Source organism: Macrotis lagotis, chromosome 8 (assembly GCF_037893015.1).
Source record: "Macrotis lagotis isolate mMagLag1 chromosome 8, bilby.v1.9.chrom.fasta, whole genome shotgun sequence".
Lineage (NCBI taxonomy): Eukaryota > Metazoa > Chordata > Mammalia > Peramelemorphia > Peramelidae > Macrotis > Macrotis lagotis.
The window spans coordinates 53731038-53748822 of record NC_133665.1 but is presented as its reverse complement, the minus strand read 5'-3'; the positions used below and the strand labels follow the sequence as shown (position 1 = coordinate 53748822).

The 17785-nt window shown below is 38.4% G+C and overlaps 1 protein-coding gene across 3 annotated transcripts in view; it reads left to right on the top strand.

The window, feature by feature from the left end:
- Positions 1–17785, top strand: part of LOC141495590 (uncharacterized) — a 106115-nt gene that overhangs the window by 78789 nt on the left and 9541 nt on the right. Inside the window, exons 61-71 of one of the 3 annotated variants that reach the window (XM_074197097.1) lie at positions 734–783; positions 2030–2150; positions 3086–3171; positions 4107–4236; positions 4377–4558; positions 4990–5080; positions 8664–8781; positions 10279–10469; positions 11591–11743; positions 14215–14348; positions 14716–14852. In XM_074197097.1, coding sequence (XP_074053198.1) covers positions 734–783; positions 2030–2150; positions 3086–3171; positions 4107–4236; positions 4377–4558; positions 4990–5080; positions 8664–8781; positions 10279–10469; positions 11591–11743; positions 14215–14348; positions 14716–14852 — 1393 coding nt within the window. Of the gene's footprint in view, positions 1–733; positions 784–2029; positions 2151–3085; positions 3172–4106; positions 4237–4376; positions 4559–4989; positions 5081–8663; positions 8782–10275; positions 10470–11590; positions 11744–13010; positions 13339–14214; positions 14349–14715; positions 14853–17785 lie in introns of those variants that run through there. The other 2 variants (XM_074197096.1, XM_074197098.1) reach the window with 2 other exon arrangements.

The window sequence follows — 17785 nt, the reverse complement described above, 5'->3', positions numbered from 1 at the left end:
CAGTGTAAAGAGTGCTGAACCTGGAGTTAGAAAGAATCATCTTCCTAAGTTCAAATTCAGCCTTTGACACTTTCTAGCTGTGCGACCCTGGGCAAGTCATTTATCCCCATTTACTCAGTTTCCTTATCTGTAAAATGAGCTGGAGAAGGAAATGACAAATCACTCCATTATCTTTACTAAGAAAATCCTAAATGGGGGTCACAAGAGTCTGACACAATTGAAAAACTATTGTACCACAACAACCAACAACAAAGTAGATCACTCCAATATCTCCCCATTTTAGTGGGTGATCATCAAAAGCTGGAGTGCCCCTAAAACTTTTCACCTGGTGGCTAATCTTTAGCGATCTTAATACTTAGGTCTACTCTTGGGTGGCAAGCACACAATCTTTTCCTGAGTCGATAGTAAAAACCTTTTCAGTTTGGTAGAATTTGCCATAGTCATTGTTGTATGAAAGCATTCAAGTGCCCAAGGTTATCTTCATGCTAGATAATAACATCATGCATTTCCCTAGCAGCATTTTGCTGTAACAAAATACTTTTCTTACAGTAACCCTGAAATATTTTAGTGTGAAGATTATTATCCCCATTTTACAGATGTTATAACTGATACAAAGAAAGGATAAGTGATTTGATCACTTGAACTCAAATTTAGATCTTCTGATTCCAAGATCATGATACTTCTCATTGGGCCAGTTTATACTAACACAATTTGTCCTCTTTCTTTTCCATAGGCCCAAATGCTTTTCCAGACTGTCCTCAAGTCTCCTCTAAAGTATTCACAGTAAGATAACTAGTTTCCAGGTCCCACATCCTGGGTCTATCTCTGCACCCTTACTTATATGTGCTCTTCTAAACTAGTTACCTACAGAGTCTGGCACTGTGCTCCATCTATACTGGTAAATATACTGGCTCTGGTAAGAGGAAGCTTGTAGGGCCCATATTCACTGGACCCTTTAAGATTCAATTCAAAGATTATCTCCTCCATCTTGTCTTCATCAATCATTACCAGCCAGAAATATTCTCTTTCTTATGTATTTCATAGCATTGTACTCCTCTTCTGCACTTAAAAACTAATTTGCATTACATTTATATGTCTTATCTTCCCTACTAAAACTGCAGGCCTCTAAGTTCAAATCCAGTCTCAGTAACTAACTAGTAATATGATCCTTGGGTAAGTCACTTAATCTGTTTGCCTCAGTTCCCTGAGATATAAATTGAAGATAATAACAGCCCTTTTCTCCCAGAATTTCAATGAAGATCAAACAAGATAATAATTATAAAGTGCTTGGCATATAATAAAGGCTTAATAAAATACTAGTTTCTTTCTTTCCTTTTTTTTGAAGATAGACAAATTCTTGTTTAATTTTATATCTCCCAGTGCCTGACTCAATGATCTGAACAAAGCAGATGCTTAACAAATACATGATTAGTAGGTGAATGACACAATTGCAAAGCAGCCTATCCCAAATCTGTCTTTGCTTAAACATTCCTCTCTCCTGTGGCTATCCTTGGTCCTGAAGGTCAGAAGCTGAGGAATTCCATGAACACTTTGAATTAAGGTTTGTGGAGTAAAGGATAACTAAGAGAACCAGAGGGTTCTTCCCCAGTCACCTTGAAAAGTCTTTGAAACTGAGACCAAAGAGAAGAAAAAACTATAATAATAACTCACATTTCAAGGCTTACAAAGCACTTTCCATACAAATGTTCTTTGAAAGAAACAGGGCAAGAATTATTAACCTCCTCTCATGTTACAAATGAGGTAACTAGGGCTCAGAGAGATTAAATGATTGACCAGAGTCACACTGACTGACTAGTAAGTGTCAAAGCTAGAAATGAAATCCAGGTCTCCTGACTCCAAGTCAGGGCTCTTTCCTCCATTGCCACACTGCCTTCTGGGGGAAGGGGTTCCCAAACATTCATCTCTCAATCAAAATATACTCCACAATTTACTGATCCATGACTCCCAAGCAGAAAGGCAGAGAATTCCAGGTCCTGTGCAAATGCTACAATTTTTGTTTTGGGTCTAGGTTGTCTTCAAGTCTGCTCCAGGGCTTCAGCTGTGGAGCAGCCAACTTCCTGAAGCAGAGTCAATTTGCTGAACTTATCAGGGTCTTGGACAATAAACATATCAGAATAGATAAAAGCCAGGTGAGTGTATCTCCTGTATCTCCCTTCATCCCCAGTACAACACACATACACACACACACACACACACACACACACACACACACACACACACACACCCTTCCTACATAACTTCAGCATCTAATTCCCTGGGCAGTTCAGTTGACAGCCAGTATGATGAAACCATAGATGGATCTAAATGGACATATTCTCTCTTTAATCATTTATGAATGCTGGTCTCCAGTCCCTGTCATAACAACATAACAACATAATATTTTTTGCAAATATTCTGAAAATTTACTAGTCATTTAAGACCAGTCCAGCTTAAAAATCAAGACTCAGACTGACAGGCTGGAAAGAGTAGGCTTTGTTTTCCATACATTAGGTAAGGGAGGAGGGGGAAAAAGAGCCCTTTAAGGTCCCTTCCAGTTCTAATATCACACAGTTCTAGGATTCTGTGGTTCTCATATTAATCAGTATAGATTTTATAAAGTAATTTGGCCTCTTGCCATTTCTCAAGAGGCTAAATAAGAAAATCATTACAAAGAGGTTTAATTTGGAAAATGACTCAAACTTTGTTCTCAGCTATGGGGGAAAAACCTTCCATAAAAAGACAAAAATAAAAAAAAAAATACCGTGTAACTATAATGATTAAGCTTAGGAAGAGATAAGAGAATGTCTCTCTCCTTTGCAGAGGTGGAGGATTATGCATATGGAATACTGACTATATCCTTAGCCTTAACTGCTGTTTGATGGCTTTTTTGAAGCTTTTTTTTTCTCTTTTTTTATTTTTTATTATAAGGGATGGCCCTCTGGGTATGGAAGAGAGGAATACAATGGAAAATGAAGGAGATCCACACACCCAAAAAATGATACCAATATAATTTTAAAAATAAAAATCTTCCATTTCACTAAGATTATTTTCATGGCAACACTGGATTCTTCAATTTTCTTTATAGATTAACTGTACAGCCAAAAGACTGAAAGGGTTCATCACACCATCAAATTTTGAGGAATATCCTGCTGATATCCTGCTTTATTTAGGGTGAGAGTCTCTCCCACAAACCTTGCTCATCTGCCTATGCTATTACCCCACTGGGGAAACAAGGATAGCTAAACCCTTAGACAGCCTGGAAAGTAACTGAAATGGGACAAATGAGGCTCTACCCCAAGGTGCCAACATCTTTTATCCTCTACCAGTCTGGGCCAATATGAAGTATAACTACCTTCATAATCCCACCTCCAGGTTCCCTTTTCTCAGGAAAAAGACCACCCTTCCTGAGTCTCTTAATCCATTACTCAGACTATCTTCTTCCTCTTTACTATCACTTACCACTCCCTCCCATCCATCCACTTGCCAGATGTGCACTGTTCTCACTCTGACCCACTCCAAAGGAATTTGCTACCAATATAAGAATTTCTAGTTTGTGGCTCTGGGGACTGACAAATAATATCTGTGGGCAGTAACCATGAGGAATACATTGGCTATAATTACTTGCAGAACAATTGATGAAATCAGAAACAGGACATTTGGCTTTTTAGGCTTTCCCATAATACTGTACTTTCAAAGTTATTTGTCATGAAAGGAAATAGCAAAGGAAGAAGAGATTTCTTTCTGGTAAAAAAAGTATGGCTCTGGGGGCTTTTCTTAACTGGCTTTCCCTGGGTATCTCCTGTTCCCTACTGTGATCTGTATTCTCCTTAGAGAACTCTTGTATGCCAGATTAGCAGGCAGAAATTATGGGCAGGAATCACCAAAAGGTCTGGGCAATAAAGATTATGTCACCAGTTTAATTATAGCTGTGATCTCCACCACACCTTTTGAGCTCTTCCCTACTCTCCTGGGTCTTCCTGTATTTCGATTCTGGCAATTAGAAGCTATGAGACCCTGGAGACATGTCAACATTTGGTCCCATATACCATCCATCTTGAGACCTAGATTTCAACTCTTGATTGAAACCTTCACTATTTACTATCTAGGATGGAAAAAGACCTTGGTCCAGACAACTGTGAGAAATATTTTAGGAAAATTGGACAGGTTCATTTTGTCATCTTGAAAAAGGAAACTTCTAAATGGAAAACTCTCGTGGACCAGGCTGAGCACTGCCTGGTGAGTGACTTTTTGACTCTAGAAATTTATAGAAGCAGAAGTTCTGAAAAAAGTCTTTGAGAAAAATGACCTACAACCCCCTAATTGCATTTTTACCCATTCTTTGTTTCTGTTTGTCTCCTTTCCTCATTCTCTTCCAGGGAATTTCAAGTGACTCTCTTTCCAAGGAAAACCTACAAATTTTGGGTAACTTATCCTGTGCCCTAAATGACTCACAAATTATAAAATCTGACCCTTACATTCTCCAAATGATGGAGCATTGTTCATCATTCACTGTATCTCAAGTTGCAGCCATTCAGAATAAGCTAGAAGACATCTTTGGGTATGTATGAGCTTGGAAGAATCTGATTCTGTTAATATCAATAGCAGCAATGGTCATGCACATTGGATGACCAACAGCATTGGTGGACCAAGAAACCCTTGAGTAATCCAAAGAATCAAATTTGACCCTCAGGAAACACCAGACTTAGTCCTTCTTCAGGGGTCTTCACACCATTTGAATTCATCCATAGAGATGTGCATTTAAGAGGTGCAAAGCATCTCAGAACACAAAACATGGCATGTTAAAGGATCTTAGAAGTCATTGGCTAAAAACCATCTCCACCATTATGCAGACAAGAAAATTAAGAATCTGACAAAGGGAAATGAATAGCTTGGGGTTATAAAAGGGGCTATTAGAATGTCCAAGATCACACAAGAATTCTTTAGACTAGATTCTGTGGTTTTATGTTCCTATGTCTCTTTCCCCCATAGGTCTCCATCAACATGGACAGCTAGGACCCTGCAGGGGATGGGTTATCTTGCCAGCATCTTAGACAATAATATCCTTCAGAGAATCCCTGAGGTACCTTGCAGTGGTCTTCAGAGAATGGTTCTATTATGGGCTTTGTATCAATGAGGGCTGGAGGAGTGACATCACGGTATGGCACTTCTGGCCAATGGAAGTCTCCAAGACATTTCTTGCTCCCAAATATGCTGCTCAAACAACCTTTTAATCTTTTTCATAAACTTCCCATATATTGCCTTTTGGTTTCCACCTGGTTTTCTCTCCCCACTCTTAGACAAAATGAGATCCCTCCCTATCTCCTCCTCCATCCCCAGCAAAAGGGATTGGATTGGAGCAAGAACAGCACACATAAGAAAATTGGAAGAGATCTTAAAAGGAGAGAAAATGTGATACTATGGAAAGTATACTAAGTTAGAATCAGAACTCCTGGATTCCATTCCTTGCTCTGCCATTAAGTGGTTGTGTGACTTTGGGGATTTCAACCTTATTGGATCTCAGTTTTATCATATGGGAAAAAAAGGAGTTTCACTAATTGATCCCAGGGTCTCTTTCCAGCTCTGAATATCTATGATGATATGATCTGACAATGAAAATTATCTTTGGTACCTATTGACTCATCTGTGTGACTCATCTAGGTCATAGGGGTGGTTAGGTGGTGCAGTGGATAGAGAACCAGCCCTGGAATCGGGAGCACCTGAGTTCAAATTCAGCTCAGACACTTAATAATTACCTAGCTATGTGGCCTTGGGCAAGTCACTTAACCCCATTTGCCTCACAAAAACCTAAAAAAAATGGGTCATAGTCAGTCCCTTTATTCCCCCACCACCACCTTTTTTAAAGTTTTTGCGAGATAATGGGGTTAAGTGATTTGCCTAAGACCACACAGCTAGATAATTATCAAGTGTCTGAAGTAGGATTTGAACTCAGATCCTCCTGACTCCAGGGTAGGTGCTCTATCCACTGCACCACCTAGCTGCCCCTGTCCCCTTTTTTGTTTCTGAGTCCCTATAGGTCACCTCCCCCATCCTGCCCCCATCTCCCCTACAATAAAATCTGTGAGGTAAAGATAATCAAAAAGCATGTATTAAGTACCTACAGTGGGCCAGGTGTTATGCCAGGTGTTGAAGATTCAGTCAGATGAAAAAAATCTCTGCTGCCAAGGATCTTACCTTAAAAGTCAGTGGTTAATCTAGTGGTATCCAATTATATTGATCAATAAACACTTATTAAACACCTGCCCTGTGGTGTTAGAACCTGCCCTGTAGAAGAGCCAGAGAGGAAGGAAGCTTAGTGCTTGCCCTCAGGGAGCCCACAATCTAGTAGATGAGAGTAAAACATAGAGATAGTTACAATACATAGCAGAAAGGAATGAGAGTTTTAGGAGAAATGTAGATAAAGTGCTAGGGCAGTTCAAAGGAGGACAAATTCACTTCTAGCTGGGGCAGAAGACAGGAAAGGCTTCATAAAGCAGGTAGCATTTGAACTAGGAGGATGGATCAGATTTGGAAAGGTGGATCTCAGAGGAGAAAGGTTAAAGCAAAGGAATTTTAGACCAGGAGCCCAATTGCAGGAACATTGAGAATGTAAGGGGACTAACAAAAAATAAACCCAGAAAACAAGTTGGTACCAGCACATGTGACTTTATCATGAATGACATTTCAAGAAAAACTTCATCTTCACAGAAACATAGAATCTCCTTTTTACTTATGGACAGCCTCCATCTCCCTGCACCTAGGAAGATTACAGTGGAGGAATAAGGAAAGCACTGGAAATCCCTACTGCCAAATTCCACCAATGGCCAGCTACTTATTCCTGAAATCCCACCATTAGCATGCCTATTCTTTTTTAAAAAATATTTTTATTCATTTGTTTTTCCAACAACATGCAACAATAGTGTTCACCAATCATTTTTTTGCTAGGTTCTTGTTTTTGCATTTTTCTCCCTCCCTCCCTCTCTTCCCTCTCCTACCTCTGACATGGAAAGATATCAAATATAGACTCTATATGTGCTACATGGATTCATATTAATCTTTCTGTGAAAGAAGAAGAATCAAATTCAAATGAAAGGGGGAAAAGCATAGAAAAATGACATACTACATAAGACAACTTTTAAAAACTGAAGATAGCAAACTTTGATCTGCATTCCAACTTCACAGTTCCCTCCCTAGATATAGATGGTATTATTTTCCATCATGAGTCTTTTAGAATTGTCTTTGATTATTGTACTGATGAAATGAACAAGTCCATCATAGCTGATCATCGCCCAATGTTATTGTTAGTGTGTATAATGTCCTCCTGGCTCTGCTCATTTCACTCAGCATCAGTTCATATTAAGTCCTTCCAGGCTTTTCTGAAGTCCTGTCCCTCATGATATCTTATAGAAAAACAGTGTGCCATCAGTTCATATACCACAATTTGTTCAACCATTCCCCAATTAATGGGCATCCCCTCAATTTCCAATTCTTTGCCCCCATAAAAAGAGCAGCTATGAATTTTTTGAACATGTGGGGGGTTTTTATACTTTTTTGTGATCTTTTTAGGATGTAGACCTAGTATTGCTAGATCAAAGGGGATGCAATTTCATTGTCCTTTGGACATAATTCCAAATTGCTGAGAGGGCATATTCTTAGAGATCAGAATTCCTTGTTAATAAGCAGGTAGCTCTCTGAGAGTGGAGAGAGCTAGAATCACAGGTTTAGTCCTTATCAATCATAATATCTTACAGTACAGTGAAAAGAATGATAAAACTGGTGGCAGGAGAGACCAAGGGTCAAATCTCACATCTAGCACATGCTTTTCATGTTATCCTGGGCAAGTAATTCACTTCTCTGAACCCCAGTTTCTTCATCATGAAAATGGAAATAATAACATTTGTTTCACCTGATAGTATTGTTGTGACAATCAGATAAGATAACATGTAAAACACGATACTTTATTAATGTCAATCATGAAATTTAACATTTATTATTTAGTTCTTAGCAGGTTTGACTTGAAGGGTCAGGGAAATGTCAAAAAAGTTGAAAAGGGAAAATTAGATAAGTAGATAAAGTAGATAAATTCTCCCAATTCTATATATGAGACCTGCTTTTTCTGTATCTCTTCTAGGGCTAATTTGCTAATTTCCCTAATCAGGGCTCAATGTCAAGTGATTTATGTTTCTGAAACAGGCCTTTTCTCTTACTTGGGGCAAGCTACTTCCCTCTGATCCTTAGCTTTCCCATTTGTAAAAATGGTGATAATGATTCCTGCACTATCTGTTTCATGGGACTGTTGCAAAATTCCTACTGGTTAAAGCCAAGGTTCTTGCTCTGGGGCAGCTGGGTGGCACAGTGGATTGAGTGCAGAACCTGAAGGAAGTCTAGTTTTTCTGGGTTTATATCTATCCTTAGACATTGACTAGCTCTATGAAGCTGAACAAATCAGGGTTAAACTGTTTGCCTCAATTTACTCATCTATAAAATGAATTAGAGAAGGAAATAGTCACCCACTCCAGTATCTTTGCCAAAAAAAAAAAACCCAACAAACACAAAGAAACAAAAATGGGATCATGAAGAGTTAGACACAGCTAAAAAACAACTGAAAAAAAAAATTCTTTCTTCAAGTGACCATCTTTCCCTAAAACCATCTCATTGTTCCACAGACCTCAAAGACACAATTTTTTCCAAATTTCTTGAGTTGGCTAAAGATACACCACAAGGAACAGTTCATGGAGAATTTGAAGAAACTCAGAGGACTCCAGAGGAACAAACGGGACACAAGTAAGTAGTCTACATGCTGAAATTCTGAGCTCCTTGTCTCTCTTAATCTCTTCCTATTTATTCTATTTAAATGTTATTACTTCTTGAAATGTCACATAACCAAATATAGACCATCAAAACTGAAAAAAAGCTTTAGAGGTAGGCTAGCCCAACCATCCACATTTGTAAAATAAGGAAAACTGCACCCCAGAGAGAAGGGGCTTGCCCAGGTTAATAGCGCAATTCCAAAGAGAAACTAGATTTCCTAATTCTAGCTTTCTCCACTGTATCAAAAAATGGTATAGTGCAAAGTACCTGAGATGTGATATTAGGGCATGGTTTCCAATCCCAGTTCTACTACATGTGATCTTGGCCAAATCACTATACTGCAATTTCAAAGGAATTAAACCCTATGATCTCTAGGGTTCCTTCTGGTTCTAAATCTTTCATTATGACCATGACCCTCCCTCACTAAGATACAAGGAACTTCCTTTCCAGTTTTTTAGGAAGGTCTTCTGGGATTTCCCCTTAATGCCTAAAACATAGGAGATCACTCTTCCAACATTTTTGCACTTTTTATCTTTATCTGTCTTTTCTTCCAAATTATCTTTTTATAGTATTGACCAATTCTGACCAAGGCTAAAAGTTATAGAAATAAGAAGACTTACATTTATGTATTACTCTGCAGCTTATGCTGTGAAGTAGATCATGAAAGAATAATTAGGAGTGGGAGTCACAAAAGGCTCTGATGTGAACTAAATATATGACCAAGATAGGTAGGTCACTTAATCTCTCTGAACCTCAGTTTCCCCATCTGTTAAATAGGGAGCTTCCCACTCAGCTTCATGATGAAGTTCAAATGAGATAAAGGATATAAAGTGTTTTGCAAATGTCAGTTATTATTATTATTATCATTATCATTATCATTATCATTATCATTATTACCCTTCATGACAAGTTCAGTTGCTATCCCTTTCAGGCAACTTTCCATAATATATGTTCAGGAGTGATCTCCTTCCAAACTTCTAGAACTCTGTCCTTACCTTATACTCTTATATGATGTTTCTCTTCTTCCTGATACTACCCTAGAGGGATGGAAGGAAGGAGACAGGATGGTGATCAAGCTATGTTTCACAGTGGAGCATGGTACCTGAACTGGACTTACCAAAAATTAATAAAGGAAATCTCAATGGATAAAAGAGAATCTCCAGTGTAGAAAAAGATATGAGGAAAAATATAGGGTGTTGGAGAAAAATTGAAAGAGAGCAGAATATATGAAAGTATAAAATAAAGCTAAAAGGTAAATTGGAGCCAGATTGTAGAAGGTGTTAAATGACAGCACCACTAAATTCATATGTCTTCCAGATAGTTCATGTGAAGTGTAAACCAGAGTCTCTATAGGCAGCCCAGAACAAGGTATTGAGACTTAAAAGGAATTATTGGATAGAAAGGAAAGAAAGGCTTTACATTTCCAGAAAGTTACTCATCCCTGACTAATTTTGCTTTGTGCATCAGCAGCTTGTCCTGGAGTCCCACTAACGGCAGACAGAGTAAGGAAGGAGAGAGACATGATAGCTGCCAGATACACCTCCACTAGTGATCTGGAAGCCTGCTTGCCGGACAGCGTCCTAAAAAACCACTTGGAGCTCTTTGGGATTATGGAGTTTGAGGACCCTCTGCTCCGAGTTCTGAAAATGAAACTGGATAAGGTAGAGCTGAACTGGTGATGGAAGAGGAAGAGGGAAATCATGTGAGAGACATAACTAATCCCTCACTAAGGCCTTAGGTCAGCAAGCCTAAGTGCTAAATAAAAGCATCCAGCTGGGACATGGAATGGAAAGATAATTCACAAATCCAAAAAGCTTCATATCCATGTCAAGTCCATTCATTTGCCCATATGCACAGGAGGTTGGATTGCTTCAGTGGATGGAGACCTGGATTCTAAGCCCAATTTTTCTAATAATTTACTGCATGACTTTCTCTGTATCTGAAATTCCTCCTCTTTAAAAGCATATTGAGATTATGCATCTATAGAATACTATTATGCCAAAAGAAATGACAAATATTAAGAATATCAAAAATATGGGCAAAATAGGAGCAGCTAGATGGCATAATGGACAGAGCCCTGGCTCTGGAGTTGGGAGGACCTGGATTCAAATCTGGTCTCATATTTAATAATTATTACCTTAATAATTTCCTAGCTATACGGGGCAGCTAGGTGGATAAAGCACCGGCCCTGGAGTCAGAAGTACCTGGCTTCAAATCCAGTCTCAGACACTTAATAATTACCTAGCTGTGTGGCCTTGGGCAAGCCACTTAATCCCATTTGCCTTGCAAAAACCTAAATAAATAGATAAATAGATAAATAAATAAATGCTTAGCTATGTGACTTTAGGCAAGTCACTCAACCCCATTCCCTTAAATAAATAAAAGGAAAAAAAAAAGAAATCTATTAAAAATGGGTAAAATAAATGCTGTAGAACATAGGAATATGCATTATAAAAGCAAATTGTAAATAATTTAGAGTTTGTGGATCTATATACAATCATTTTAAAATTTCATTTTGTTGATGGTTACTAAGTTAAGACAAGAAGATTTTGAATACCCTTTTTTTTTTGAGGCAAACTGAGTTCAGTGACTTGCCCAGTATCACACAGCTAAGAAATATCTCAGGCTGGATTTATACTCAGATCCTCCAAGACTCTATATACTTCCTGATTTAACTGCCCTGATTTAGACATTTTTTTAAATGAAGAGGTTAAACTAGAAGGTCCCTGAGGTCATATTTAGCCCTGACTCACTATGACATATGAAACCTTGACATCTACAGATACTTGGAGTGCTTTCCGAAGACTTCCTCCCACTCCTAGGTCACATAGCCAAAGCATACCAACCTGCAGAGATGGCCCAGTGGAACATCACTACTAGTGATACTTTAGTTGCCCTCCTGAGAGGAACTTCTTGGTTAAATCATGATGAAAAGGTAAGAGTATGAAAAGGTATAGTAAAGAGAACTAGTCTTAATTCTGCGCTGACCCTAGAGAAAAATCATTTAGTCTGTCAGAGCACCCAGAAAATTCTCTAAAACTTTAAGTTACATAGCAAGTCCTAACTTGCATTGGAAGGGAAAGTTCTCTGTACCATTGAAATCATGTGTAGTACAAAAACAAAATGTTTAAGTAGGAGGAAAACAGAAAAATTCCTCTCCTAGTAGATCTACAAATCAGCTTATAAAGTTTTTGTTATTGTTCAGTCATGTCCAACTCTCTGTGATCCCATTTGGGGTTTTCTTAGAGTGGTTTGCCATTTCCTTCTTTTAGACCAGTTTACAGATAAGGAAACTGAGTTAAACAGGGGTAAGTGACTTGTCCAAAGTCACACAGCTAGTAGGTGTCTGAGACTAGATTTGAAACCCAGGGAGATGAACCATCCAGATCCCAGGCCCAGCATGGCAACACCTAGTTACTTAGAATAACAATAACTTGCATTTATATGATGCTTTAAATGTTGTAAAACATTTTGCAGATCTTATTTCATTTGATCCTCACAGCAGCCCTGGGAAATAGATGTTATTATAAAATTGTTATCTCAATTTTACAGATGAAGAAATTGAGGCGGAGGTTAAGTGATTTGCCCAGTGTCACACAGCTAGTGAATGAACTCAGGTCTTCCTGACTTCAGGTCTAATACTCTATCCACTGAGCAATCTAGCTGCCTCTAAAAACATATATACTGTGTGACATTTCAAAAGTAAAAAAGTATTGTCAACTAAGAAGTCCAGGGTGGCTTCCTTAAGGAGACATGGAGGATAATTGGATTAGGGATAGGTGGAATCAAGAAAGTAAGCTAGAAAGTTTCTACAATAACCTGGATGGGAGATAATAAAGGTCTGTGCTAGACTGTTGGCAGGGGTCCAGGTTTGCCTCCCTCTACCCAATGTGTTCCTGATAAATTGCCTCTGAAAGGGATTTTCTAAATCAAATCACATTGAAAAGGCTATTTACTTCATAGAACCCAACAGGATGAAGGGAAAAAAATTTAATGGAATAGTAATTCCCATTTTGCTAATCAGGTTTCCCTAAACTGAGGTCCATCTTTAGGTGAGGCCTAGGGCACATGGTTGATTATTTATTGTCTAGTATTGTGGTCCTACCCAACCCCCCCCCACCATGATTTAGACTCATTGAGTTTTTCCTAAGGCCACAAACTTCAATATATTCAACCTTCCTACTCATTGTTTTACATTTTAGTGTTGCTGGTAAACCATGAAGCAGAAACCCTGGGTCAGATCAAAGCAATGGATTCATTAGATGGGATTGTATTACAGTAGGAGAAATGATCTCATGGAACAGGCAACTAAAGAACAAGACAGAAGAGGCATCTAGAGAACATCTTGCCAATCTATCTCTGACAGTTAGTTCAACTGCTACAGAGCTGCCTAGTAGCCAGCCCCCCACAAGCATCCAAACAATGTTTATCTCTAGAATCAGTTAGAATAATAGTACTTAACCTTTTCCTAACACTTTACAATGTACAAAAATATTTTACTGGTTTTAAGGTGCCTTATTATTCACTAAGAGCTTTATGTTTCCTGTGCACTTTACAATTCACAAAGCTCATTTTACAAAGTAGTAATATCATGTATAATCGTTATCAGATTATTTGCTTGTCTTGGGGAGAGGGAGGGAAGGGAAGCAGGGAAAACATTTTGGGACTCAGAAGTATCAGAGATGTTCTTGTTGATTAATGCATTTGAACATTAACTAGATTAATAAAAAATTTAAAAAACAAAATACCAGTACTATTCATTATAAAGTACTACTATTATCATAAAGAATAAAGTTATAATTTATTTTCAGAGATTTCTAATTAGTTTACAAAGTCCTCTATTATTTAAAAAAATGCTTTATGATTTACCAAACCATTACCATTTACAAATTGTATTCACCTTTTTTGCTTATCTGAGTGTCACAACTGCCTTTTGAGTTACTGCCCCAAATTTTCAAAGGAATAAACTGAGATCCATGGAGGGGAAATAATTTGCCCTTGGGCACACAGATAAAGGCAATGTGTTAAGACCAGAATTCAGAGCCCCTAGCCACCAATTCAAGACCCTTGCCACGCTATTACATTTACCAGAGAAAAGACTGAAGATATGGGAAGAATTCCTTTCTCCCCATTCCTCTCTCCTTTCCTCCTTTTGGTGTTTATGAAGCACTTACTATGTGTTTAAGCCCATGCTATGTTAGGATACCAAAAAAGTCAGAGTCTTTCTCATAATCTATATTTAGAGAGGAGACATGGCCTTTCCTTCTTCCTACATATACCATCACTATACCTGCCAACAATAGTACTGAGACCCTGCAGGGAAAGGAGAGGGGAGAAGACATTGGACATTGAATAAGGAAGGGAGATCTATCATCTAGGAAAGTTACATAGTGTGTATGTTCATAGGTCAATGCAATGATCAACCAGTACTTGAAAGGGAACCACACTCAACTAGGGGGGACCATCCTCACTGCCCTGGACCCTCACATCTGTGCTTTGGAAGACCATCTGCTGCAGCATCTTAGTCCTGAAGGCATCCGGTATCAAAAAGTCATTTCTCTCTCTTGTAAACAATAACCTAGACTCATATTGATATGACACTTTAAAAGTGCACTTTGTATATAAAAATAATAACTTGCATCTATGTTTACAATGTATCAGGCATTATATTACACATTTTACAATTGTTCTTTGAACTTCACATCAACCCTGGGAGGTAGAGGGCTTATTATTCTCATTTTACATAAATCAGTAGTACCTGTCAGAGACTGTACTCCATTTCTCATAGCCTTCAAGAACCCAGGATTATCTTCATGCTATGAGGAGAGGTGCAGGTCTAGAATTCTGATAGTGGTCTAGGTTTTCATGTTTTAAATTTAAATGGTTCCAAATCTTTCAATGGCACAGGGAGCTGAGAACACGGTTGGACATCTCACAATGTTCTCAAAAACAGAAGAATCTCATCTACCACCAGGTGAAAGCCACAGTCCAGGAGAACCAGAATACACCAAATGCCTATTATCAGATGCTCAAGTCCTTGCTGGGTGAGTTTAGATGTTGACACACAAAGTAGATCTTGGTCTTTCATCTCATAGATCTCAACTTTGTGAAAACAAATAAGACAAGTCATGAAATGTGCCTATCTCTCCTTGGCAAAGAGGTGGGAAACTACAAGGGAAGAAGAGTCAATACAGATACAGTTCCAGCTTGGAGAATTTTTGCTAAATGATTTTTCTTTGTTACAAAGAGGAATTAAATTCCAGAATGGGGAAGGCAAGGGAGTAGAGTGCAGTAGGAGATAGGCATGGAAGATTTCCAAAAATACTGTGATGCAAAAGAAAGAAGCATCATTTATTTTTAAAAAATCTCAAGCTACACTAGAGTTTTCCCAGGCTGCCCAACTCTATTCAGTTATATCAGTGCTTTCATCTAGTGTCATAAAACATTAGATTAAGCAGATAGATCATTTAGTCTATGAGGATTTTTTTTGGACCAGACCTATGGTTTCATTGTGACTATTGGTCAGGAAATCCCCTCCAGAAATACAGATCTTCACCTGCTCTGAAACCATAATCTTAAAGAGTTGCATGAGGTATTGAGACACTGGACTCATTATTATACCCTTGTATCAAAAAGAGAAAGCTGAGGCACAAATGGGCTAGGGATTTACCCATAGGAACCTGAGTTAGTGGAAGAGGAAAGAACTGGAAGATCAGGCTTTGAGTCTATCAAAGAATAATAAGTTTCTCAAACTATATTTCTGGTAAAAAGGTTGATTTTCTTAGAGAGCTTTCATGTCTCCTGTCACCTTGCCACTAAGTAAGATGTCATGACCTGGGGGTATCTTCCCCTAGGTTAATTACAAACTCAGGAAGACAGATTAGAAAGCAGGAAAACTTGTCTTGCCATCATGATGCTTAAAATCCAGGAAGAAAGAGCAATTGTTCAGAGAGTATTGCATAAGGATGATAGTCTTTGAGGAACAACTGGGCAACTTGATATTGTGTAACTCTCATAGATAGGACTCCAAGGAGATTAGTGATTTTCCCCCATCCTTCGTTTTTGTTAAATACTCCCTTCTCTCTCAGTTCTATGAGCTATCTTGGACATATGATCTCCATCTATAGGTTTACAGTAAATCTCAGAGCATAAAACTTCATGTCTCACCCATATTTTCTGTCATTTTAATTTGACCCTATATTTTTAAGATTTACAAGTAATATAACATTTTAGATCTATTGCCTTGAGCAAGTCACTTTGCCTATGTGAGACCATTTTCCCTGATTTTCTAAAACTAGCTCGTAGGTTTTTATTGGACATCATATGAAATGTAAGCAGTGTTGATAAGGGTAGAAATCCTAAAAGAGCTTTGCTCCTTTTTTTGGGGGGAGGGGGCAAAAAGAAACAAAAGTATCACACACCTTGGAAGAAAGATAATGAAAAATAAGACAGACAGACAGAAAGAGACAAAGAGAGAGACAGAGACAGATAGAGACAGAGAGTCAGACAGAGAGAAAGAATGGAAGAGAACTAAGAAAAGAGATGGAGAAATGGTAAGAAGAGACAAGAGACAGAGAAGTGGGGAAAAAGAGAAGCAAGAAGAGAGAAAAAAGGAAGGGGAGGGAGGAGAAGAGAGAGTTCTTTGCACAAGGGAGAAGCATTGAGGGTTCCAGAAAGAACTCTCAGTCAGTTCTATGAGGAGGCAGTGAACTGTTTAAGATAATAATAAGAAATCTCTAGGGCCATATCTAGTGACATTATGGCTAGAGAGTCAATTGAAAATCCAGTCCCTGCAGAATTATGGGCTGCTCCTGGTCCAAACTTCAACATCTCCATCTATAAAATGAGGTTCCTAAATTAAATTATCACTAATGTCCTTTGCAGAGATGTTTATAAGCAGCGCTTGGCAAAGGATGGTTCTTCCCTATAAATATTCTCCCTCTCCCCATGTGTCCCCAAGATCTGGGAAATCCCAAGGCTCATTTAAGAGAATTGTAGTTGCTGCAGAGGGCACCAACACTCTGTTCAATAGGACATTTCAATTTATCAGGGACTGAATTATAAACTATCAAGGCTAGAAATTTTACTGGGAAATGTTTAGACTTCATTTGTTGATCTGCTTTACAAGAACAACATTGTTCTTTTGTGTGAGGTTTAATTGGTGTAGGGAAATTTCTTGTGAAGAAAAGTCCCCTACCTATGCAGGTCAGTACCTACCAGGCAATTTATCATCTAAGAGACTTGTGGACACCATTGAGAAGTTAAGGAATAATGATAATAATAAATAACCAGCATTTATGTAGCACTTTAATGTTTGTAAAGCACTTTACAAAATCATTTGATATTATTAACTCATCTGATCCTCACAACTCTGGGAGGCAGGTACTATTATTATTCCCATTTACAGATGAGGAAATTGAGGCTGGCAACAAGGTAGCATAGTGGACAGAGTGCTGGGTCAGAAGTCAGGAAGACTCCTCTTAAACTGAGTTCAAATCTGGCCCTCGATACTTACTAGCTGTGAGACCCTGTCACAACTCTGTTTGCCTCCATCTCTTCATCTGTAAAAATAAGGTTAGAGGAATAAATGACAAACCACTCCCAGTATCTTTACCAAGAAAAATCCCAAATGGTATCAAAGAAAGTCAGACATGACTAAACAACAAAAATTTTGATTAAACAGAGCTTAAGTGACTTGCCCAAGATCAAACAACCTGGACTTCAGGCCCTGCACTGTATCTACCAGTCAACTAGCTGCCCCTAAGGTTAGGTGTTCCAAGGTGACATAGTAAGTGTGGGTTAGAGGTAAGACTTGAACCCAGCTATTCTTGACTAAGGCCAGCTTTCTATCCATTATACCATATTGCTTCTCTTTAATCTATTTTAATGCAGGAAAAGAAGGGTAGATAGACTTTCCTTAAAATAGATTATCTAGTCCAGCCCCCTCATTTTACTTAAGAGGCAACTTGGGCCCAGA